The 25961-nt window shown below is 41.0% G+C and overlaps 1 protein-coding gene across 6 annotated transcripts in view; it reads right to left on the bottom strand.

Moving 5' to 3' along the window:
* The window catches only part of LOC310892621 (interleukin-1 receptor type 1-like), a 50906-nt gene that overhangs the window by 13520 nt on the left and 11425 nt on the right, over positions 1-25961 (bottom strand). Inside the window, exons 1-7 of one of the 6 annotated variants that reach the window (XM_083820623.1) lie at positions 11012-11151; positions 9759-9868; positions 7332-7497; positions 6840-6921; positions 5475-5541; positions 3681-3912; positions 1423-1612 (exon numbers count right to left, since the gene is read on the bottom strand). In XM_083820623.1, coding sequence (XP_083676749.1) covers positions 1423-1612; positions 3681-3912; positions 5475-5541; positions 6840-6842 — 492 coding nt within the window. In that variant the 5' untranslated portion in view covers positions 6843-6921; positions 7332-7497; positions 9759-9868; positions 11012-11151. Of the gene's footprint in view, positions 1-1422; positions 1613-3680; positions 3913-5474; positions 5542-6839; positions 6922-7331; positions 7498-9758; positions 9869-10297; positions 10529-10758; positions 10934-11011; positions 11152-25961 lie in introns of those variants that run through there. The other 5 variants (XM_083820624.1, XM_083820619.1, XM_083820620.1 and 2 more) reach the window with 5 other exon arrangements.

Raw genomic sequence — 25961 nt, 5'->3', positions numbered from 1 at the left:
TCCAGCTGGAGGCCTGCAGCTGGAGGTGTCCCCAGGGGTCAGGACTGGGCCCAGTCTCGTTCAACTTACACATCAGTGACCTGGATGAAGGGACAGAGCACCCTCAGCAAGTTTGCTGGTGGCACAAAGCTGGGAGGACTCGCTGGTACCCCGGAGGGCTGTGCCTGGGGCCTCAGAGGGGCCTGGACATATTGGAGGAAGTCCAGCAGAGGGCAACGGAGATGGTGAGGGGACTAGGGAATCTCTCTTACAAGGAGAGGCTGAGCGAGCTGGGACTGTTCAGCCTCGAGAATAGAAGGCTGAGAGGGGATTTTATCAACGTGTCTAAATATCTTAAGAGAGGGTGTCAAGATGATAGAGCCAAGCTCTTTTCGGTGGTTCCAGCAACAGGCACGAACTAACATAGGAAGTTCCATTTTAATACAAGGAGAAACTTCTTTACTGTACAGGTGACAAAGCGCTGGAACAGGTTGCCCAGAGTGGCTGTGGAGTCTCCTTCTCTGGGGATATTCAAAACCCGCCTGGATGTCACCCCGTGCAAGGTGCTCTAGGTGACCCTGTCTGAGCAGGGGTGTCAGACCAGATGATCTCCAGAGGTCCTTTCACCCTCAACCATTATGTGAGCCTGTGCGTTTCTACATTTCTACTTCCCTGAAACTGAGCTGTTGTAGCAGTGACTCATGCTGTTGGGAGTATTATCACATCTGCAGCAATGCAAAAGCAGCAAAAAAAAAAAAAAAAAATCCTCTCTCTTCTCTGACCTGTAAGCAGTTTACAACCACATCATCTCAAAAAGAACCTTGGTGCTACATTTGTGCATCTTATTTCAGATATAACATACAGGCCCATATAGGTGCTTTAAGACCAACAACAGAATTAAGAGCTGAACTGCCTTAGAATTTTACCTCAGCATAGAAAAAAAACAGAACAAAACTGTTCCGAGCTTGAATAGGCTACAGAGTATTTTGCCAGAATCAGAGCAAGAGGCATATGAATGCTGCACCATAATCAACAGCTAAGACAAGCCTAATATTCTGAGAAATAGAAATAGCTATGCAGAGCCTTATATTTAAGGAAACACAAGTTTTTGAACTTACTGCCTCCATACTTTACCTACGAACTTATCACCTATATAAACTGGACACTTCACAAATCAACAAACAAAAGCAACACATTTTTTAGACTGCAAGTTCTTTCAGAGTCAAAGTGGACACAGTATTGTTTTTTTTGTTGTTTTGTTTTGTTTTAAATATCTCTCATACCTCCTCACATCTTCCCAAGAGTATGGCAACATAGATGCCATACTCAAACCTCACAGTGAATAAACTTTCCTTCCAAAAGCTGCTGTTCACAATTACATCATAACGTATTTTAAATAGAATATTTTCTATGTTCTATATCTGAAATATTTATGTACAATACCTTATACCAGTGTACTTCGGGCTTAACATTGTCTTCATCTTTAAAATTCTCTAGATCAGGGCATATAATATTTCCAATATTTGCGCTGTTCACCACTTGGTCATACTTCATTTTCCCATTAAAACACAAACCATTATCATTCTTAAAAACCTTTAAATTTATAGTTTTCTGGTTAGAGCGATTAAGACCCCTGTAACGAGAAGAGCAGACAAGTCAGGTCACTAACAACAAGGTCTCTTGTTTTCAGCAGCTCAGGGAGTTTATAGAGAGGAGATTTCAGGAGTTACAGGGACTTAAATATTTCCACCAGCCTTTCTCCTACCACCCCTGCTACAGTCTCCTTAGCTCTTAAACACCACTCTCAGCTCCTCACTCCCCATTCCAGACCATGAGAGATCGGGATAAGCTCTGATGTGAATAGAAGTGGAATCTGCTCTGCTCTGGAAGCACCGGAGGGGAATTCAGGACTTATCTTACTTGCTGGAGTACTGCGTTCAGGTTTGGGGCCCCCAGCACAAGAAAGATGTGGACCTGTTAGAGCAAGTCCAGAGAAGGGCTACAAAGATGATCAGAGGGCTGGAGCACCTCTCCTATGAAGAAAGGCTTCCTATGAAGGAAGGCTGTGTCCTTGAAGGGACACTTTAAGAAAAGAAGGCTTAACTTTTTGCAGAAGAGAGACAAAGCTTTTGAATACCATGTACACCAAGATGAAACACCAGTGTGAAACTACTTCAGACTGAGAGCTTACAGGAAACAGAGAACAACCTGTGGTACAGCAGCTCTCCAGAAGATACAGCACTAGAAAGCAGAAGTACAAGCCAGAAATAAAGGAATACTCATTACTTCTTGTTTACTCTTCATTTCTCAGTGCTCTGTTAGGAGAGGGGTTTCCAGAGAAGTCAACTGTATGTTTTGACATAACTGGCTATAACTTTTGTTTGCTGCACCTTGACAAATGCTATAATTAAGGCTTAAGTGCCTGATGAACAAAATATAGCCTGGTTAATGCAACGGAACTTTAGTACGTGCTTTTTGGCATGCTGATGTTGTGCAAGCCAGACTTCAGAGGTAAGGTGCCCAAGAGAAGACAAAGCAAGAGTGTCTAAACTAAAACAATGTTTATTATTTAACTAGTTAGCTTTGAAGGGGTTGCATTTCTTCCCTCTTTCAATTTGGGATTCATTACTGACTCTGAAGTAAGAAGCTGCAACAGCTTATGACCTGTGCCTACACTGGAGGTTCTTGCAGATTACTGTTACTACACTCACAATCCAAATTCCTTCAACATAACTGGTGTGCTGTATGCACAGTAGTACACCTAACTACACCCTACTAAAACAAATTTTGGGTCACCCAAAAAGCCTGTGTTAGTTGTTCTCAGCATGATGTGGCAAGACCACGACATCAACAACAAAAATTTTATGCGCCTTCCTGGCATTAATTTCCTGTTCAGCACACTCTGAATTTCAGCCATTGTAAGATTTGAGCACCTGAAGCAGTAAATTCCAGTGCAAAAATCTGAGCTCTAAATATAACAAGAGCTTGAAGATGCCAACAAGCTGAAAAGATTCTTGTTTCTTCTCCATGCACTTAGATCTTCTGAACAGTGCTGGAGACACAGTACTCTCAGTCTTTAAAGCTGTCTAGCACATTGCTTTGCTCTTCATATGCATTCCCATTTTTAACCAGTAATGCTTTGCAATGTTTTATAATAAAACATATAAGAATGGTTTACAGCATCTTGATTTGTATATTTCCCAAAGGATTCCGAAAAAGTCGTAAAGCTCTCAAGAAAGTCTGTATTTGCTGATCCTCTGTAACATAAAGAGAACTCTCTCTACTTAGATCCTTCTTATATTTAACCACATTCAAAGAAGAAATCAAAGTGTTATTCTGATGTGTCAGTATCAAGCAGCCATCTGAACACAGGAAACACTGACGGAGTTAAGACTTTTTTCAGTGGCCTTCATTCAAAACTAACAAGACACCCCACACCCATTAACAATAATATTGTTAATATTATTGAGCTTTAACATAAGTTTTCTATATGAACCACTTTTGCAATGCTAAATTCTACACACGTGGGATAAAAAAAAGTGCACTAAGTAAAAAAAAAAAAAAAAGGCACAGTCAAAACAGTGCTTTTAACTGATCTAAGGTTTCTACCTAAAACAAAAAATCCTGTACACCCAAGTCCTACAGATGTTACTCCACTGTAAGTACTAGTAATTCAGTTGTTTCCCTCCTCCTTTCCTTACCTTACTTCACATTCATAAAGTCCAGAATCTTCCAGCGTTGCAGGAATGAACCAAAGCAGACCCTTTCGCACATGGATCCTGGCATGTCTCTCTGTGCTTATGGGTGTATTACTACCATTTTTATACCATGTCACATTGTAATCAGAGTAAAGCGCTGGCAATGTTATTATTGGGCAACTGATAGCTGTAGGCTCTCCAACAAGCACAAAGTAATCACAAATAATGCACTCTTCTATTAAAAAAAAAAAGAGAGAGAGAAAACGGTTATTAGTGTTTTTAATGTTTTTTTTTGCTGTTGTTGTTTTAAGAAGTATTAATATCAATTCAAAGTTAAAAAGAATTAGGAAGTAGACTGTCTGTAACTATTTATCATTAAAATATTACAAGATTACTGCTTCTTGTCTGTTTAGTACCCTCTGGTTGAATAAACACATACTTCACAAAGCTTAAGTCATAACTTCTCCCTATTGAAGTAGTCAGCAATAGCATCACTGCAAACCATGACATCTTTCACATCCTACCTATTTCAGCATGCTAGCACTTATGAAGAATTACCATATTCTTAATGTAGATACCATCTATCAAAAGCATACTGAAAACAGTAGCAGCACACACTACTCCAACTGTAGTGCCAAAAACAAATTTGGGGGGGTGGACGTGTTTGACCTGAAGCACATGACTGCGTGGAATTAGATCAAGACCTCAACCCACCAAAAAAGACTGTGAACCAACACATAATGTAACTTAAATTTGAAGAGATGCAGTACTTAGAGTAGGAAATCTTGACTATAACGTGTTATTTCCTTAATGTATTTGCAATTTTTCTCCTCTACCAATAGTACCACCTTTTAAATGATAAAATGCTACTGTGATCATCACATAAAAGGTGAGCATAAAGAGCATTTTTTTTAATTACAGGCATGGAACAAGTTTACATGACAGAATCATGCATCCTAGCAAGGGATTTTTAAACATCAGGCAAAAAATACGAGAGGAAAGACGGACAGATACTACAAGAAGTCATTAAGAACTCAAGCCTACAGGCCGAAATTACTTTGAAAATACCAGTTTATCACAAACAGAGTAGGCCACTTGGCCATAAAACAGATTTTAAAAGCTTCCAAACATTTGCATACATATGCAACACTGAATTTGTATGAAAAATATCTTATTTTGCACATTTTGCTGAATGACCATAAAATTCAAAGCTAACGTACTGAATTTCAAAATACGTCTTCAGTAACCTTTCCACCCCTACCACCATCCTGTCACCTAATCTAAAATTTTGAAATAGTTCCCTATAGAGCTTAAACTAATTAAGATCCGTTAATATTTTCCTGCTTATTCTAAGAACAGCATGGTAAATACCGTTAAATTATGTAGCCTAAACTCTACTGAAAACTTAGATCTATCATTAAAAATATTACTAATTAATTGCAAAGGAAACTGGCCTCTACCTTTCTGTTTTCAGGACTAGAGAAACAGCACATCTCTTAAAGAAGGCATTTAACAGCTCACTTGTAGTCAAGGAAGCCAATCTCTTTACACTTTCTTTAAAGGAATTAGGGAGTGGTTATTCAAAGCCTCAGTACCCTAAATTTATGTGACTAGATTTAAAACTATTTATGTCAACCTGTCCTTCCCATGCCCAGTGCAACTTCAATCTAAAACGCGGCATTCAGAATATCTTTAACACTTTGAATCCACTATTTTCTCTCAGTAACTCTTTTCGACTAGACATGCACAACTTGTCACTTTTTTAAAATGGTAATTTCAACAACGTATTTAACTTACCAGCACTGAACAAGGGTATCAGTAGAATTACATGACCAATAAGCAAAAATGTTGATGTCATCTTTTGCTGCAAAGAAAAAAATATTTTCCATTAATGTGGTATGAGCATTCCAAGCTGCACTGTCCTCTGCACCCTGCGTTACTCCTTTAAAATTTAGGAAAAGCATTAGTCATCGTGGGGAGGGAAAACTCGGTTTGGCAGTTTAACCCCAGCCTTTGAAGATTTTGGCCACCACCAAAGTTGGGGCCCACAGAAGGCTGCTCAGTTTTCAGCTTTCCATTGGAACTTTTCCAATTTTCTTCTGGAAGAACTCTTGCATAACGTGTATTTTTCTTTTGCCAGCCTAGCTAAACCCAAAAACAACTTTAACATGGATGAACTTATGGTAGCATACAGCTAACATTTAAGTTATACTATATAATTTTGATACCAAGCTTGACTAAGCTGCTCCTCTCTCCACATTTACGAAAGACACAATTGCAGAGAGACATGAGGTTTCATCCTGCAAACGGTGCTCCTACCATTGAGGCAGCACTGCTTTTAACAGCTGATGAACTTGTAGCTCTTTGCTGGAGGACAAACGTACTGTAACTCTAAGGTGATCTGGCAGGCACTTAAATTCGTGTCTAACGGTGACAACATTTTCAGACAAACATATGTGGAAACCGTGGGTGATGTGAATTGCTGTGGTCAGACACAAAACAGCAAAGCCTCCTAGAACTGTAGTTGCACTTCACACCTCAGGTCTTCTTCACAGGTTTCTCTAACACATACACGACTGAACAGAAAACCACTGCCCTCATAGCCCACAGCTGGTTTCCACAAAATCTCTGCATCTTAACCAAGCCCTCTCTCAGACGGACCTGCTTTTTCCTTGGCAAGAAGTCATCAGAGCCCCTCCCAAGCCATGCACTGACAGCCAGCGGGAAAACAATTGACCCCTTTCCTTTCTGGCAGTTCTTTGTAGGTTAAGGTCTGCACTTAACTGTCTTGCCTTTCCTACGTGACTATTCTGTGTGCTACTCCAGATTGCACTAAAGCAATCTGCTTTCCCATGTAACAATCATTGCAAATGCAATGACCACAGGTGCTAGTACTCTAATCAGCTAGAAATGGCTTGGAAGAAGAGCATGTATTCCCTGAAAAACACCCATGGCCCTGAATTACTTTTATATCCAATATAGTTCACACAGCAACGTATAGGCCCCACCAGCTACTTCTTTTGAAACTTTGCACATATGGAGGCGTCAGGGCAGAAGGAACGGACACACAGAACCGAGTTCAACATTGGAATATAAAAGCTTCCAAGTATTTACTGGATTTGAAACAACAGTTTATCTGTTTATCTGACAAAGCATTCATACCATAGCCTTTATTTAGTTGCCTTGTAAGTGTTTTTCCTGTAACTTGTCAGAGTTGATCATCATTCTTGACATTCCAGTTTACCTGTAAAAAAATGAAAAGGGAAAAAGTGATTGTACAAAACAGATTATTTGGACAATAGAATCATAGAATTTTTCAGTTTGGAAAAGATCTAGTTCAGTTTGGAAAACTGATCTAGTTCTAGTTTGGAAAAAATCTAGTTCAACCTTTAACCTAGTACTGAAGTTCTTCACTATACCATGCTACTAAGTTCTAAATCTACACGTTTATTGAAGACCTCCAGGGATGGTGACTCAACCACTTCCCTGGACAGCCTATTCCAATACCTAACAATCTTTTCAGTAAAGAAATTTCTCTTAAAATCCAACCTAAACCTCTTATGGTACAACTTGAGGCCATTTCCCCTTGTCTTATCACTTGGTGATTGGGAGAAGAGCACAATCCCCACCTCACTGTAGACTCCTTTAAGGTACCTGTAGAGAGCAATAACGTCTCCCCTGAGCCTCCTCTTCTCCAGCCTAAAAAACCCCAGTTCCTTCAGCCGCTCCTCATAGGACTAGTGTTCCAGGCCCTTCACCAGCTTCGTAGCCCTTCTCTGGACACGCTCCAGCACCTCAATGTCCTTCTTGCACTGAGGGGCTCAAAAATGAACACACAATTTGAGATGCAGCCTCACCAGAGCCAAGTACAGGGGGACAATCACTTGGTTGAAAACCCAACTAACCAAAATAGTCATGCTAACACAAAGATAATTTTTTTCAACAGTCATCCTAAATGTAAAAGCAAGAGCATAATTGTGCCTACACTGGAGACACTACTTAAAACAAAAGCGGAATAACAAAACTTGCAGCGAAGACTGACCAAGAACTCTAGAGATTTGAAAAATATTGTTTCTGTCAAAAAGACGACATTACACATGTCAAAGCAATCAACAAAGCCAGACATAAGTAACCACTTTGTAAGACTGAGCTGACTACTCTAAGTAAACGATGCCTAAATTTAGGGCAAAAATAAGTAAGCAATCTAACAGGTTAAACTTTACATTTTGCACTCATTACTAGCTTCAAATACCAAGGGTGGATGTCTTTCTAATAGTGTATGATAAAGCTCAACTTTTTAGGAAAAGTTCTATTGTTTACAAGCTTCTTTCCCCCTAGTTCATATACTGCAATGATAAAACCTGGAAACTCTGGAAAGAAGGGAAGAAGCCTCCAGCTTTTGTATTTGCAATATCTGAGAATATGCAGAGCATTTTTATTCTGGTTTCAAGTGACACAAAAAGTTCTTACAAGCATTCTTTCTTAAGAAGAATATACAGCGAAACATTATTCAGACTCCATAAATGTGAAACTTTGTTTAAAACACAGATGTTTGTTCACATACCTAGTGACTAGCCTTGTACTGCCTTCTACCTCAGTCACAGCAGTATGAGATGCCCTATGACACAACTACAGAGGCTCAAAAAGTCTCACATGTAGAGAGAACAGCAACTTCACTGATGACACTGCCTACATACTTAGTTTGAAAAACTATTTCAGCTCAAAGCTTGCTGAGCTCAAAGGAAAAAATTTTGTATGCGAAATCTTTTCGAAAAAAGAAAAAAACAAACCACCCACCTACCAATCATATCTGTGGTTTGATCTACTAAAAAAAGAAAAGTTTTGATTTCCAAGTTACTTTCCTAATATTTACCTTCCCGTAGCTGAAATATGACTTATTACTTCTTCAAATTTTTTAAATTAACATCTTGAAAACAGAAATAGAAAATATGTTGACCTGATTTAAGATACTGACTTTTTGTTCATCGAAAGATGCCTGTCATCACAGAACTTGCCATTTTACTTGCCTTAGGCATACTGCCAACTTTAAACACGGTAAGAACAGCTTTTAAAGACATATTGGGCCCCTAAGCAAACTTGTCCTTCAGGAAGCTGTGAAAAAGGCATAACCGTAGCTTTCTTTTCAAAATTTTCTGTCTTCAACTTTTTAAATGATTTTACTTGTAAATAATTTACAAATACATGGACATGACTGATTTTTGTAAAGGCCAACACAATGACAAATCATTCAGGATAGTAGCTTAGAAAGCATCTAGATCCTTCAATTGTTTATCAGCACTTTGCTATTAATTTATTTAACTGATTTTCAATATTGATCACTACCTACAGGGACTTGTTACTATTAGGGGACCAACAGATCCTTAGTCTCTAAGCCATAAAGAAAAAAACAAAAATTATGCTTGAAGTGCAACTTGAGATATAAAGTGCCCCAATTTTGTAAGCACGCCTACATGAGTCACCTTTTTATATTTAACTAAAATTTTTATTAAAGTTTAACTGAAACAGTGGGGAGGGGGGGGAAGGGACAACAAAAACAAACAAAAGAAATGTACTTGTTGCAAAATACAACCACCAAGACAAGACCCCACCACAACAATTCATACAGCTCACACCTTCTTCCTTGGTGTGTCTACTCCTGTCATTAGGCTTTTTTTAAGCTAAGCAAAGCAAAACAGACTTTCTACCAGTCATACTTTGTTTCCCGTCTACTCTACCTGAGGTCCCAACTTTCCTGTCTAACGTGCTCAATACAATGAGCCAAATGTAGCTGACCATATCCAGTTCAGCTTTGAGAAAAAGTGTTAGCAACCATATACCTAGATTCTGAGCTAAATGTTTGTTACAGATACCGCCTCACCTTTCATCAAAGCACAAGGAGAGGGGGAAGAGAGAGAGACAGAGATGGATGGATGTCCAGACAAGACAGATGGATATCTGTAGATGTAGGTAACTAGCCATGGATGCCAGCAAAATGAAAAGATACCTATCCACAAATTTCCACCTCACATCAAACTGGAGACAATGAGAGCATCCATGACACCTTCAAGGAAGTGAACTTACCAGTATTTAAATAAATCAAACCCAGTTCCTCCTTTCAGCATCAAGTTGAAGAAGCTCATTTTGTAGTCAGAGCTTGTAGCAGTTTTCTATGTCATTTCAACTCCTGATACCTGTCAGTATAAAGTAATATGAAGAAGTTGTTACTTAAATCGAAAGTAAATTATTACTTTTTCACCATCATTTTCAAAAAACAGAGCCATTTAAAAGGACCTGGAGGGCTCACGTAGATAAAACTGTAAGTATAAAAAACACAGTGATGCAAAAAAAATATAAAAATTAATGCATTATTCTCAGGGAAAAAAAATAAAATCAAATGTTTACCAAAACCAGAAAGTATTTCTCACTTGAGGATTAACTAAAAGGATCTAAGTTAAGGATTTTGTGTTATTAAACATTTGTGCAAGAGTTTTAAGTCAGTTCCCCAGCTTTCAAAGCATTCCAATTTCACAATCGGTATGAAAGACAAGTGTTCATTTAGGAACTGTTTTTGAGAGTCTAAGCACATACAAGGAGCCCAAGTCAAACAAGACCGAAGTTACCAAGCTTATGAGGAACAAAAACAAAACGCATCCAGCGTTTTCCTGACATCCCTGGCGAAATTCCCCAGAGTTAAGAGCTGCTTCTGGAAACTTGAAAACTTGAATCGTGATTCAACTCGGTAGCTGCTGGGTGACGACCCACTCCTATCGAGCTTTCGCTCCATCGAGAGCTGTCGTGCAATGCCTTGGTTGCAACCATCCCAGCCGCTACGGCTGCTGCAGGGAGATCCGCTCTACCAAGGCAGTGCTTTTGCCCAAAGCCTGCTCTTGTCATCGTAACTAACAGTTAAAAAAAAAAAAAAAGTCCTTGTTTGATCAGGGTTGTGCAATAAACAGTTGCTGTGGTGTTTTACCAGGTCAAGGAGATTTACGAAAAGCTTTGTCCCGCTTCCTGTTATAAGCCTTAAAACGTGGCACGCTCGGCGCTCCTACGCTTCTCGCTTCCCTGCAGCCTTTCCTACCTGCTCTTGTGCAGTGGGACACGCGGTGAAGAAGCACAGGGGCACGCCAAAGCGAAACGCCTCCCAACGAGGCTGCTCGGTGCCGCGCACGCTGCGACCCAGCGGCCGCCCGGCCCCCGCTGCCCCTCGCTGCCGCGGGGGGAAAATGGCCGCGCCCCCGCGCGGCCCGCAGCGCAGGGCCCTTGCCGCCCTCCCCTCCGCGCCTCAGTCCGAGGCGGCCCCCCGAGCCCCGCCGCCCGCCGCCCTTCCTCACCTCCGTCTGCTCCCCGAGCCTCGGCGGCCGCCCCGACCCCGCCACATAGCGGGCGAGCAGCAGGCTCCGCCTCGGCCGCCGAGCCGCGCCGGGGACTCGCCCCTCCCCGGGGCCGCCCCTCGGCCTGCACCGCCCGGGGGATGGCTCCGAGGGTACGGAGTCAACGCTGGCTGTTTTCCCTCAGGGATCGTGGAGAGCCGTGGTCTGGAGCCCTCCTCAAAGCTCCTCAGGGCCATAAACATGAGTTTATGAGTCTATGCTCGGGTTTGGAGCAGAGCTTTTTTGCTTTCTGTCAAATAAGTGGTTACTTTTTGTCCTGTTTGGTCATCCGTCCGTTCTGCTGTGTCAGGGCATCACTCTTCCAGTTCAAACAATTAGCTTTTTCCTTCTGGATTTCAGTAGTAACTGTATAGAAGTTCTCATTCGTTACTTGGATGGTGAAATTAAGCATGTTCAAACATAAAAATGTAATTTTTTCCAAACAGGAAAAAGTTCCTCTGGAATCGCTTCCTTGCCTATAGTTCTCAATTCAGTGTCCTCTCCTCCTTGAATTGGACTTAGCCTCCTTCATTTTGATTCCACCCAACATACTTTTGGTCACTCCTCAAAAACGTGACTGGAGGGTACTCAGTGATTGCTTATTCCCATCTCTGCTTTTATTCAAAACCTTCTACCTGCATAAACTCCATTGAGATTCCAGATAAAGTAAGCATTCATAATACAAATTATAAAAACGTAACATAAAAAGAAGGCTCCCCTTGCGGTTTGAACAGTTCCAAAAACAGTGTGAAGGGACTAGTTAAGGGGTTGGAAAAGTGTGGGAAGGAATGTTTTAAATTATTAAATGGCACAGCCAAACCTCTAGTTCCAGACTTACACAACGATTGCCATTTCCAAAGTGGAAAGCTTAGTCTTCTGGGGGGAAAAAGGCTAGACTGAGAACACTAATCAGAGAAAAGAAGGGATTGTCCTACTGGGCTTCTTCTGTGTTGACAATTTTAGGACGAAGAGCTTCCCTGAGCCATGGAGTTCTCAGAAAGGAAAGCCATGAAATGCTTACCAGCTTATTGGATGATATAAAGCGTGAGACAAAACCTTATGAGCTAGATGGGTAAATTTCTTTTTCTGTTGCCCGTGTTTATAAACCTTTGCAAACTTCTATATATTTTAGCTCTGTTAAAGGAATATTTTAATCTACTTTTGCCTTCACAGTTTTTGACTCAAGGGTGGTGTTAAGGTGACTGGCTAACACTGAAACATTCATTTCATAGGCTATAACAATCCTAAGAACAAAGATACTAAGGTGCTGTGAGTGGCTATTTGTGCAATACATCATTCCACAATATCCAAAGGATGATAGCAATGCTTCCAGTTCAGCTGCACGACTAGATTGAAAGTCGGTGACTCGTGAGGGTTCATAGAAAGAAGTCTCTGCCAGTAGCTGGCAATAAGCAGGAAAGCCAGGGAACAGGGAGCGTGCCAGAAACCCATCAGTCTCATAGAAAGAGTAACACCTACATATTGGAAGATAAAGTAGTCATTTCTAGAATCTGGCACACATCACTATTTCCATAATTGTGGTATCTCATATCTGTCACAACCACACTTCTAAAGTAAAAAAAAAAAAAACAAAGTACTCTCTGGCACTCATTTTACAGAAACTGATCATGTGGAACCAAAAGTACAATTCTGAAAGAACGCACGCAAGTGTCCGTACTGCCAAGTTGTGATTCAGTGGCAAAGTATGCATCTTTCTCAGAGTAGAGGATGTTTCCTAGAGTTTCCTGAGTGTTGTAGATGAATTTATCATGAAACATCTAGTAGGACTCCAGTTAGAGGAGAATAATTTTGCTAAAGTCTGTTCTTATCCTACTGTATAACTGTTCTCCCGCATAAGTTGTACAACCCAGCCTGTTACCCCAATTATACAGTCAACCATGAGAATATACTGAGGCACTGAGCTCACGCAATTGGGAAAAGCCTCTCGTTGCTTCCAACTGCATGTCTCTGGGGCATGTTTCAGGGCTCAGACCTCTGGGCAGATGCCAGGTTGCTGCTAGTAAGACTTCATTGTTCAGGAATCAGTCAGCATCAAGAAACTGGACAGAGGTTTGTGTCCTTCAGTATCCTGGAGTATCTGGCCAGGGTGAACTTCAGAGTAATACAGTAACTAGTTCCTGTTGGTCCTGAAAGGTACAGCACTTGACTCATCCATCACTGATGTGGGAAGTGATGGCTATCACATTTGGTAATTCTGGTATTCCTGGTAGTTCCACTGAAGTTCTCCATGGGACACTTTGGACTTGTTGCTTAAAATAGGATAATGTGAAAAGAAAACAAGAAACACAAAGTTATGCCAAAGTATCTATTTATACTGTCTTGCTACAGATTGCCGTAGCACCAAAAGCTATAGATCTTTGAAAACACAAACCAGTTCTCAGTTTCTACAGTCTGAACATACCTGTTTCAACACAACATCAGAACTTGTGTCTACCAGGGTGCTCATTCCAGAAAATCTTAAATGAATGAGTCGTCGATTTTCTGTTTAGTGCAGAATGTTCAACCAAGTCCAAAGTTCAAACTGAGACTGAGTAGTACGGAATAGCAACTGAAGTAAAAAGACATCACACTGCACTCCTAATAGCGCTTTTAGTGCTACTTCAAGGACAGGTCAAACCTGCTTTGTACACATGGCAGTAATCTGAAGCATGTTTTCATGTGTTCAGACTTGTTCAGTCACACTGTCCAGCATTTCCACACAAAGCAAAGAGTGTTCGTTTTTGATCAGAAATATCTGTCAGCACTTGGAGCAAATTTATACTGGTTAGATCAACTGATCTCAAAATGCCATTTTAAGTAAGTGAAAAACCTGAACACACCACATATCTCAAAAGACAGCTTTAGTAATTGGAGTCTTGTTTAGAATAAAAACAGGTATTTAAATTTTGTTTTCAAAAGAGCTGGAAGATTTTTCATCAGTTCCACATGTTTCCATGTGCAACTGCAGCTAAAGTGGAGGAGGTCCCTGCAATGGTGTGGCTGCTATTGCAACTCTTAACCAGGAATGCAAGCAGCAGAGCTAGAAGCACCTTTCTCTTCCCATCCACTCCTATAAATGCATATCACTGTGGATATCTTTACAGGATGACAAGATGCTTCTGCCCTATCTTTTCTGTGACTGTTTTCCCTGCATCCTGAGAAGAATGCTGAGAATTGCTGGTGATTTTTTCTTTTTGCCTCTAACATGCAGAAACTCTATAGTCTTGTTCATTCATACTAAGTGTATTGCGTTTACATGGCAAGGTTTTGGCAGTAGGGGGGCTGCAGGGGTTGCCTTTGTGCATAGACACCAGGAACCACGCGTTTCATATAAAAGCCAGCTCCAGCAGGCTCCAAAACAGACCTACAGCTGTCCAGAGCTGAGCTAGGGAGTGATGCTGTGTGGGCCACTGTGATAATATATTTAAGAAAAGACAAAAAACCCTACAGAAAAGCTGTAAGAGAGAGGAGTGTGAAAAAATGTGGAAGTAAGAACTCTGCAGACATGGTCAGAGAATGAGGATGGGAAGAAGGTGCTCCAGGTGCTCCAGATTCTCCTGCGGCCTGTGGAGAGGCCCCTGGTGGAGCAGGCTGTCCCCCTGCAGCCCATGGGTCCCACACGGAGCAGATCTCCACGCTGCAGCCCGTGGAGGAGCCCCCGGTGGAGCAGGTGGATGTGGCCTGGAGGAGGCTGCGGCCCATGGAGAGCCCCCGCAGGAGCAGGCCCCGGGCCGGAGCTGCAGCCCGTGGAGAGGAGCCCACGCAGGAGCAGGGGTCTGGGGGGAGCTGCCGCCCGTGGGGGACCCGTGCTGGAGCAGTTTGCTCCTGGGGGATGGACCCCGTGGTACGGAGCCATGTGGGAGCAGTTCTGGAAGAGCTGCTGCCTGTGGGCAGCCCCCGCAGGCTCAGTTCGGGCAGGACGGCATCCCGTGGGAGGGACCCCACGGGGAGCAGGGGCAGGGAGGGACCGTGAAGGAGTGGCAGTGATGTGGTGTTAGGGACTGACCACAGCCCCCATTCTCCATTCCCCTGAGCCGCTCGAGGGGAGGAGGTAGAAGGATCAGGAATGAAGTTGAACCTAAAAAGAGGATGGACTGGAGGAGAAGATGTTTTTAGTTTGGTAATTTTTATTTTTATTTTTATTTTTATTGAGTTCTCACTGTTCTACTCTGTTATTAATTGGCAGTAATGAAAATCAGTCTTCCCAAAGCTAAGAGTTTTGCCCACGATGGTAATTTGTGAGCGATCTCCCTGTCATTATCTCAACCCATGATTTTTTTCATCATACTTTCCCCCTCTTCCTGCTGAGGAGAGGAAGTGAGAGAGTAGCTCGGTGCGCACCTGCTGCCCAGCCAAGCTTAATCCACCACAATAAGCAGGTCCAAAACCCTGCTTTTTTGGCTTTACCGATTACACTTAAATAAATTAGTAGTGCTTGTATTTCTGACATTAACTCAATAGTTCTGGTCTGAACTGAAGCAGTTCTCAAGGCATATCCCGGAATAACTTCAGGGTTATTATTGGTCTCCCTCCACTTCCTTGAGGTGGAGCCCATATGCTGGCAGTAACAAAACTCACCAGAGCCAAAGAAAGTGATGGCTTCGCTAGCCAATAGGTGACTCAGTGAAATGAAAATCAAGTTTCACAACTATATCTCTGACACACAGCCACCTCAAGATCTTATCCTGCTTTGTGGGTTAAAGCTCTTGGAGACAGCAGAAGTGCAACTGAAATGGCTGTAACTAATTTGCAATGAACTCTTTAAGATGGATGCAGTAGTTTATCCTTCACATACAGCTAGCATGAGTTTGAAATGCCCTCAGCTATAATGACTACTATCTGTCTGCTGTTATGAAGCGGCTGTTTAACTTCTGCATTTGGAATTTCCTATGTACCGTGTACCCTCAGAAATTATTCTTAAAAACTATACAATAAAGGGCAATGTGATTGAAAGGAACCTAGAACTGTGAGCAAAAGAATCTTTAATTTAGCCTTTCTACCCAGCCAGAAAGAGGCAGAACACATTAAAGTCTGCACAAAGTGTACAATGTCTGAATGTCTATAATCAGGTTATCTAGTCCCTTGCTAGAATACCACTAAAATTATATGAACAAAACCAAGCAAACTGGAGCAACAAAGTGGCCTGAGGAAATGCATACACAAAATAAATTTTCTTTATATTGCTAGGAGAGTGAAAAAAAATATATATATATGCACAAAATCAGAGCAGACTCTGAAATATGGCAAGTGAAAGAATCTTTGGGAGCAGTAACCTGCAGTAGATTGAGCTTTGAAAAAGATAAACCTCTGTCCCAAGAGACACTAAGATGTATTGATAATTTCACCCCAGATTAGAAAGGATTAGTTGCCTCAGAAGCAGGTAAAAGTGACAGTACTCTTGCTTTCTCCTAGCACTTGTAAAAGCTGTGGCCTCAAAACAGCAGGAGACATAGGAAAATAAATACTGAACTATTTTTGCCTGAGCTATGACATTTCTTGAAGCAAAAAAAGAAGGGCAAGAAAATCAAAGTACTAGCTGTGTGGAAGATAATGCACATGACAAAATAAAAGAATTAGCACTCAACAGCAAGTGATTTCCCATGACTGGAGCATGAACCCTTTCCCTTTGAAGAATAGTTTATTGTCTTACATAGGGCTGAGTTCTAACTGCCTGAATATAAATCGCTGTGTTAAATGCTGCCTCAAATGCTTCCAGGGACACAGCAGAATAGTTGACTTCTTTTTGATTTTTGCCAAGCAGTCAATTTTCTGTCTGCTGTATGCATTTCCAGACATCCTGTGCTAGCATCATCGCTGAGTTGTTTCAAAGGCTTTGATTTTCTATTTTCTCACCTTGTTGCTTATTATGGTTTCACCTCAGTAGGGAGCTAAGCACCACACAGCCACTTGCTCACTCTCCCCGGGTGGGACTGGGGACAGAATTGTCTAGAGAAAAGGACAGTTTGCTAGCTGAAGCCAAGGCAGCATGCACAAGCAAAGCAAAAACAGGAGTTCTTTCACGATGTCCCATCTGCAGGGAGATGTTCAGCCGCTTCCAAGAAAAGCAGGGCTCATCACATGTAACAGTTTCTTGACAAGACAAATGCCATCACTCTGAACATCCCCTACTCCACCTTCTTTCCCCCAGCTTTTATTGCTGAGCATGACACCACGTGGTATGGAATATCCCTTTGGTCAGCCTGGGCCAGCTCTCCTGGCTGTACCTCCCAGCTCCTGGTGCACCCCCTGCCTCCTGGCTGGCAGGGCAGCATGAGAAGCTGAACAGTCCTGGGCCCTCTGTAAGCACTGCTCTGCAACAACTAAACATCAGTGTGTTATCAACACTGTTGTCATCATAAATCCAAAACACAGCACCATATCATCTATTAGGAAGAAAATTAACTCTATGCCAGCCTAAGACATTGACTTTGCTAAAGTGTCATAACAAATAATTAGTACTGCCATTGTTAGTAGCTTTTAATTAATTAGTCCTCAGAAGCTTTGTGTACAAACTGAATAGAGATCCAGTGCTAGCCTAATTGCAAAGAACTTTTAGGAAAAGACCAAACAGTCTGGGGTAATTAATGTAACCGGCATTACAACACGCTCCCTTACTCAAAAAATTTGGTACTTTCATGCTCCCTGGGGAGAAAGGCTCATGAATTATTCTTATTATTGGGTTTGTATTAATACTACATTAATAGAATTTCTATATACACTATATTAATGACATCTATCTGCTATTCTTTAGTACTTGTTATAAACTCCAAAATGTAGTCATTGACACAGATTTTTCTTCGCAGTCATTGTGTGCCCACCCTGTACCCACCTACCTCTCAAATAGAGGAGCCACAGGAAAAGAGGAAGGAGAATAGAAACAGTCAGATTATAAACAAGAAGCAGAAACTGGATTTCAGTCATCTTCTTACCAGTACATGTGGAAAGAACTGAACACAAACACTTTCATAGCGGAAGACTGCTATGGCTGTGTCATGCCATAGCTTTTGCTCAGTGCCAGCATATTAGATGCAACCAAAATTGTTTCACCATCAAAATGGACAGAGTTAAAGCCTATGAGGCACAGCTTCATTGCAGTTCCCGTATATAAACAAAGCTTACCTATTACAGGGCCCTCCCTGTGGCATCCCTGTCATTCATTGTAGCACATCAATCAGGACACACCTATTTTTTTCTCAGTAGGCTTTTAGTCATCGGCAGTATTCATAACACATAACACTAACAGATGTTTTTGGTTCTTTCCTTTTCCTTCCACATGTCTTTCAAACACAAACATTACCTCAGACCATCTAAGAGTAGCCTTGCAATTCTCTCTTATTTTACCACAAGGAGACCAATTCATTACAGCACAACAGCTTCTCCTAAATCCTATCCTTGTCTTACAACACTCAGCAGAATTTAAAACAGTCTCCAACCTCCTTATTTTCAAGGTGTCCAAGTGTCCCACTGCCACACTCCTCTACTTGTTTTTTCTTTCTCCAGTGCTACATAAACTTCCCTTCAGGGCAAGCTCCTTGGGACTTTTGGTCCATAGGTCCCTCGGGCTTTCAAAACGCCTCACTTGAGCACTCAGAACATAGAGTTCATCTCAGCACAGGCTCCAGCTGTGGTCAGCGAGAGTCACAGGGAGGTCACCCTCTGCTTGAAAATGAGACAAGCTGCACTCCCGTCACCAGGCACAGAGCCAGGTGACTGGTTCAGCCATAGACATCTCTCTGTGCTGTGGATGTCTACACTGGAGGAGATTAATCCTGTCCTCAGACCTGTCTGAACAGCCTGCAGCGTCTATAATGAATTTTATGCATTTTTTAATTCGTTTATTATAATTCCTGTTATTGAATCATGATACAGAAGACAATTTCTCTCAGCAGTTGCATTACATTTTGAACTAATAATTTCTTGTTGTTTCCCAAAGTACCTGCAGTAGCTTTATTTGTTCTCCAATTAAACTTTCCTTTGCCTGGAGAGCTAGCATACTCCTCGGCTAAAAGACAGTAAACAATAATGTGGAATACACAAGTAGTTTATGAGTCAGTTTTCTGTCAATTAAATTCTTAAAAATGAATTGGCAAATGTAGACAGTGGTGTTAAGCAATCCAAGCTCACACTAGCATTATGCTTTCTCCCCTGGAGACATTCATTCTCTGTGTTTTTATTGGTATAAAACTCAACTGGACCGCAGCTTTTGAATGGCACTTTGGAGATGGAATTTTTAAAAAAAAACAACAATATTGTTGTTTTCAACAGACACAGAGCCACAGAGAGCTCTTGTGTTGAATTTCGTTACAATTTCTTCATTTTTCCATACTTAAGGACTACCTTGGTAAGTGAGTAACAATAAAAATATTGCGTGTACCCTTTTGCCCAAGCAGTCACCTCTGTTCCCATGGTCCTTGCTTTCCTATGTTAGCTGCTGACTTGTGATATGGAAGCTACAGTAAAGTACTGCTGCTGTATTCATTGAATTATTGGGCTATGGATTATATTTTGCCTGAGTTTTGGTAATCATAACCAGTTTTCCACCCACGATAAATACAACAGCAGATGTCACAACGAAATGCTGTGTTCCAGAATAAATTATGTTTGTTTTGAAATATTTTGAAATCAGATTCATTCATTCTCTGAACTTCCATATATTCCCTGTGTCCTTGTCTTTTATCTGGATTGCATGTGATTTCTCTACATCTGAAGAGGTGGATACGCAGCTGGACTCTCAGAACTTCCATTTTGCTGTGAGATGAAGTAGAGCAGGGAAAGGAGCGCAAAAGATGTAAAAGATGCTTAGTCTGCACTATGGAGATGAAACCCTAAAGCCTATTCAGCAAGGAGATTAGAGGATCAAGTATACCTAATACTACATCTTATGGTTCCTACCAGGACCATCCTCCAGACCAGCTTCCCAGCCTGTGGAGACCATAACTATGTTAAGTGTGGCATCTCATGTCCTCCACAGACATAAGGGCATTGGAGGACATTGTCCAGAGCTCACAAGGCCCTGCAAGACCGAATATGCACCTTCAGATGCTGCTAGATAAACTCAAAGGGGTTATCCAGAATGATGGAATGATGGATAAACAAACTGAGGGAACGTGCTATGCTCACCACCTTTCAAGATAACTCTCTTTCAGAGAGAAGAGTTAAGGTTAAACTTAAGAACATACACTAAATATTTTCTTCTTCTTCTTCTTTTCATGGTATCAAGACAGTTTACTCCCCACAGAGAAATTAAGTACCAGGTTTCTATATTGTATAAGCTTTAGAAACCAGAGGGCATATATCCCACATGCATCTTAAGTTCAAGTAACTCATACTGACACCATCTGAAAATCCTTCAAATAATTTGACTTGTCCCCAATACGTCTGGACCTTTTATCATAAGATGTCAGGCACAATATATGGTGATAGTGGAAGAAGGCTGTTGCCAGTCTTGCTGTCTTCCAGCATCCTTCCAGAGGAAACATTTTCCCCTCAAACACTCAGACCTTACTACTGCGAAGTGTGGCAATTAAATCAACACCGTGGGAAGTAACGGTTAAAGATTCAAGTGCTAGAGTTCCTTTAATTATACAGGTTTCTGATTCTGGGGTCCGTTGCCTTTTTAACAGAGCTTACCATACTATGATCATCATTTTTATAATATTACATCCTAGTCGTGTCTTGTCTCGTTATGCAAAGCAGTGGTCAAACAGCTGTAATGTACAACTTTGCCCACAACAGAATGGAATACATGTAAAACTAAAGGGTGTTATGAAGAAGTATTTGTATAGGAGGACAAGGAGAACAATAGCAATGCATGAGGACTCTCCATATGGTCTTCCAAGGGAAACAATGCAGTTTTTTCCAAGCCTCCTGTTCTGAGATAGCAGCCTCTTTATGTTTTGATGATTTTATTTATATAGAAAATATTACTGTCCTAGCCTTTGTCTTTGACCTTTGAAGTGCATTGGAATAGCCAGATTTGTGTAAAGAAGAGAAGAGGAAAATCAAAAAGACCTGCATGTACTAGGAAGAATCCAAGACAGACTTTTGAAAAATATGATATAATGCTATGTGAATGGTAAAAACTTTGCATGAGCAGGGAGAAAGGAGTGGAAGTAAGGAGGACTTGGGGAAGGAAATCCAGCTAGTAAGCTAAAACCACCAATTTATATTTAAGCTGGTGGCCAGATTTCTGAGGATATGTCCAGAAGAAAGGCTGAGAAAAGTGAAGTGAAACACTATTATAAAGTAAAGTAAGGTTGTGCTTGCACGTAAAGAAAAGCTTCCTTGTGATCCCGTGCAAAAGAGCAATCAAAAGCTTTAAAAAGTTTATGGCAAATGTTAGAACTGGATTCCTAATAAAAATCAGTCATTCAAGTGTCATTGGGCTGCTGTTGTAGGGGAGTGGAGAGATACAAACAGTAGCCAGAGCTTTGACTCAGAGGTTAACCATGGTTTTACATGCAAGTGGAGCTAGAGAGTGAGAAATGTGTCATGGAGCTTTGTTATTTTTCCTATTTCTTGTTCACTTTAAGGCAACAGAGCTCTAGGGATCTGGGGAATGGGGTGTTACTATTTGTCTACTGGAAGCATCGAAAAGCTATTAAATAATCAGGGGGACACAGCAGGAACAACTATTGTTTGAGGGAGCCTAACCTTACTTACAGGATCCAAAGTGGCTTAAAGACATTGACGTAGATTGGTTCGGAGTGTTTTTTATATTTCCTTTTGCAAAGAAAGCTTGGGTGAGAATGTAACCTGTTAAGCCACCAGTCAATATGTTGCTTTCTTCCACTGAACAATAACTGCTGTCTTTTACTGCTATTATGGAATGACCTTTTGCTGATTTAACTCTTTTTGAAGACACAATAATGACTTCAGAGCCACACCATTCACCATTCATGGCAGCAGCCTTAATGTTTCTCCAGCTAGAAGAAGTTGTAATGAGATGGGAAAGGTCCAAGCCTGTGAGACTGAGCAATACAGCCAGAGAACTCAGAACACAGAGAACAACAGAAGGCAAGGCAGGAGCCACTTCAATGCTTTCTCCTTTGGGCCATTGCCTAAGCCTGATGCTAATTCACCATCTGAGGGGGTATCATCTTAATGTGGGTGACCAGAATGTCTGATCACAAGAGGAGGCACAAAACCTGAATTAGGCAGTACCATTTAACTGGTGTCAAACCAGTAGCTTGAGCTGATAGTAGTTTAAGCTATTAAACTGATGATACAAACCTCTTGGGAGTGCTAAGCGGAGTTTGAAAGTGAATTTAAAAGGACAAAAGCAGCTGGGGTTTTATTTAATTCTTGTTTGGGATGCAGAAAAAAACTTCTACTTACTGTAACCATTGGTTCCCTCCAACCCCATCCACCCCTACCAGATCTCTAGCCACTTTCTGGAGAGCTGGGAAGGTGATATCATGGGAGGCAGCATCTCGTCCATCCCTGGACTATACGGGAGAAGCAGTTCTGAGCTCTGAACTCTCCTAGCATCTCTTGCACTGCCAGATGATGAGTGAGCTTTGCTTCCTTCTGATTTCAGCTCCTTGCTCTTTTTAAGAAGCCTGAAGGAGAGAAGAGAAATCAGACCACAGTCCCATGCTTTTTTTATTATTGCTATTTTATTTTCTTAAACAGGATACGCTGAGGGCAGGAATGCACACTATATGTAGGCAAGCTGGAAACAATAATTTTTGTTTACATGATTCACCAGTAAGTCCTGCCTTTATTTCCCCACCCTTCGTTTGTGAGGTGTTTGTGCCATGTTGCTCAGCAGCATTGCAGCATGTGTTTTCAGAATGACAGCATACCGGGGAGAAGGAGCAAATAAGCCAAAGGACACAAAGGAGTACAAGAGAAAGAACAAAGCTAAAGGAAAGAAGACAAATCCATACATTAGCTGAGCTGTCTCTGACATATATCTTATTGCAGATCAGACCTTTTCTCTGTTTTTAGAAAGTTAAGCGCACAGGTCCAATAAGTTACAAAACTGGGATTTTCCTGTGTTGTTTCACTTGGTAGAAATTTCTCAAAATTTGTTTTGCTTTCTTCAAGAGCAGCTTTTCAAGGACTTGCTTCAATTTAGTGAAACATTACAAATCTGATGCGCACTTTTATGCTAACTTGGTGACATTGCTTACCGACACATAAACATAAGTGGCAGGGAGGGAAGGAGCTTGGTTCGTGCGCTGTGCACCACACAGAGGAGGCTTCCTGCCCATCCAAGGGATTTCGTGCTGGGTAAGTTCCTGCTTTTGACAACATTGTGAACATTTCTGGCCGCCCCAGCCATTAGGGAAGCCAAAGCAGAGAAGGGGCAGTAGTGGAAGAAAAAGAATAACCAAAGTAGAGTCATCTGCTGGCCCTAATACACCGCTCCGAAGGAGCTACAGCTTAAGGTAGCTTTCAGAGGCACCCTAATACCTGGGAAAAACTAGCCCATGGCCCCAGCTGGCTTTAAAAAGAGTGGTCACAGGCTGCCTCCTCAAATTCCTTACACTGATATCTACAGTGGTTAGGACCCAGAATTTTCTAGATATTCTGGAAAGGGATAGCGTCAATGGCTTACGTAGAAGATGTTGCAATAACGTAACACTTCCTTTCACATGGCACAGAAACTGAGCTCCCAGAGCATAGTCAGAGATCAGATAGAACAACCTAAAAAAAAATTATCCAAAGGCCTTATCTTCTAACGCTGAGCAAATATGGCCACAGGTGAGACGAAATACATAGCAATTTCTAAATTGGCCAAATCGCACCTCACAGAAATGCAAGCACCGTGTCCCTGACAAAGATTATGTTTCTATTCCTGGCATTAAAGCAAGTAGGGCCATTTTTTTCACAGCCTAATGCATGCCAATTATAACAGCTTAAAAGAAAACTGGCCAAAACATGCTCTATTTACAAATCAGATGCATATGAAAGATATCTTTTCCCCAGTAACATTTGATTGCAATGGCTGCTACTGGAAAGAGTTCTGAAAAACATTCTTGTGAAAGCCTACACTGAGGTAAGCTAGACAGCAGTTCTGCTGCTTAAAAACCAGTTGTTTCATCCTGATAATGCAAGTTGCTGAAGGAGCCTCCTGCAATGCTTTTGGGAACCCATACTTGTTGCAATGCTGAAATGGTCACCAGTTTTGTTTAGAGCTGGTGATTTTCAAAGAAATTGATTAGACTCAGAAAAATGTTTTATTGTTTACAAATATTTTTTAAAAACCTAGAAAAAAAAAGCAGACTACATAGAAAACAGCTCCTCAATGTAAATGTAAAAATGAAATTGCAAGATCACTAGGACACTCTGAATTTCTCATTCAAGAGCTTTTCAGCTACAAGCAAAGTTACGCAAAGGCAATAATGTCTGCTACACCAAAGATAATACATCGCATCAATCAGTGCAGCCCTACAACAGCGTAGACTGCTTCTGGAACATTGCTCAGATGGTACCAGCACATTGTGCTTACACTTCTGTGGCTTGCCAGGCTTCCTGCCTCTCCGTGCAACACTCATTAAAAGGAAGAACTGTAATAGTGACAATGAATAAAAGTAGCATCAGCACTTACAGGTATTGCAAAGTTGTTTTCCATTGGGGGGAAAAAAGGTTTTCTATTGAAAATTTTAACATTTCTTTTGTTCCACATTTTGAGATATCTGATAATATTTGGCTGTCTGGGTTAAACAGGGTATCTACAATAGATACATGTTATTTCACATCTATGCTATACCCTGGGGCAACCTGGGTCTGGCCCACGTACTCAAAGTGAATGTGACACATACAAAGGGTAGCAGCTGGGACCCACGAGCAGATTCTCCTTTTCATTCCCATTTTCATACTTCTTGTGCATCTCCCATTCTGAAGAGACAGCAAACACTTTTATTCCCCAACTTCGATACATCTCACCCTTTCTTGGCCTTGCCTAGTTTTCATTGTTCAAAATTATTTAGTCTCATGATGACAAGATACCTGACACATGTAAGTTTTACAGATAGAGTTATGGTGTGTCCTTTTTTTCTTTGTCAGTTTTGTTGGCAGCTATAAATAAAAACTACATTCAACGCACAGCCTTGTCCTGACTGAATTTATAGCATGAGCTTGCTATGTGAAATAACTTGATTGAAAAGTCAGTACTAGGGAAAAAAAAGAAAAAGAAAAGAGGAAAAAAGGAAAGAAGGAAAGGAAAGGAAAGGAAAGGAAAGGAAAGGAAAGGAAAGGAAAGGAAAGGAAAGGAAAGGAAAGGAAAGGAAAGGAAAGGAAAGGAAAGGAAAGGAAAGGAAAGGAAAGGAAAGGAAAGGAAAGGAAAGGAAAGGAAAGGAAAGGAAAGGAAAGGAAAGGAAAGGAAAGGAAAGGAAAGGAAAGGAAAGGAAAGGAAAGGAAAGGAAAGGAAAGGAAAGGAAAGGAAAGGAAAGGAAAGGAAAGGAAAGGAAAGGAGAAGAGAAGAGAAGAGAAGAGAAGAGAAGAGAAGAGAAGAGAAGAGAAGAGAAGAGAAGAGAAGAGAAGAGAAGAGAAGAGAAGAGAAGAGAAGAGAAGAGAAGAGAAGAGAAAAGAAAAGAAAAGAAAAGAAAAGAAAAGAAAAGAAAAGAAAAGAAAAGAAAAGAAAAGAAAAGAAAAGAAAAGAAAAGAAAAGAAAAGAAAAGAAAAGAAAAGAAAAGAAAAAGGCAACCACCAAAAATAAATATATGTAGAAACAAATATTTTATGATCTGGACTTGAATAGAAGATAAAGCATGAAGATGATCCTTGAGTTACTGGGGAGAAAAGATGTCCTGACTAGATGATGATTAAAAGAGAGCACCTTCTTTCTTACCAACAGAGCTGATGTCTTCCTAGAATGTACAACAAATAATTGTAACACATGCATAGGAAAAATAAAATGCATAAGCAACCTTAAGAAACAAATAATTTTGAGTCGTTTATT

This window comes from Anser anser, assembly GCF_964211835.1.
Source record: "Anser anser genome assembly, chromosome: 1".
Classification (NCBI taxonomy): Eukaryota; Metazoa; Chordata; class Aves; order Anseriformes; family Anatidae; genus Anser; species Anser anser.
This window is presented reverse-complemented; position numbering and strand designations above follow the sequence as displayed.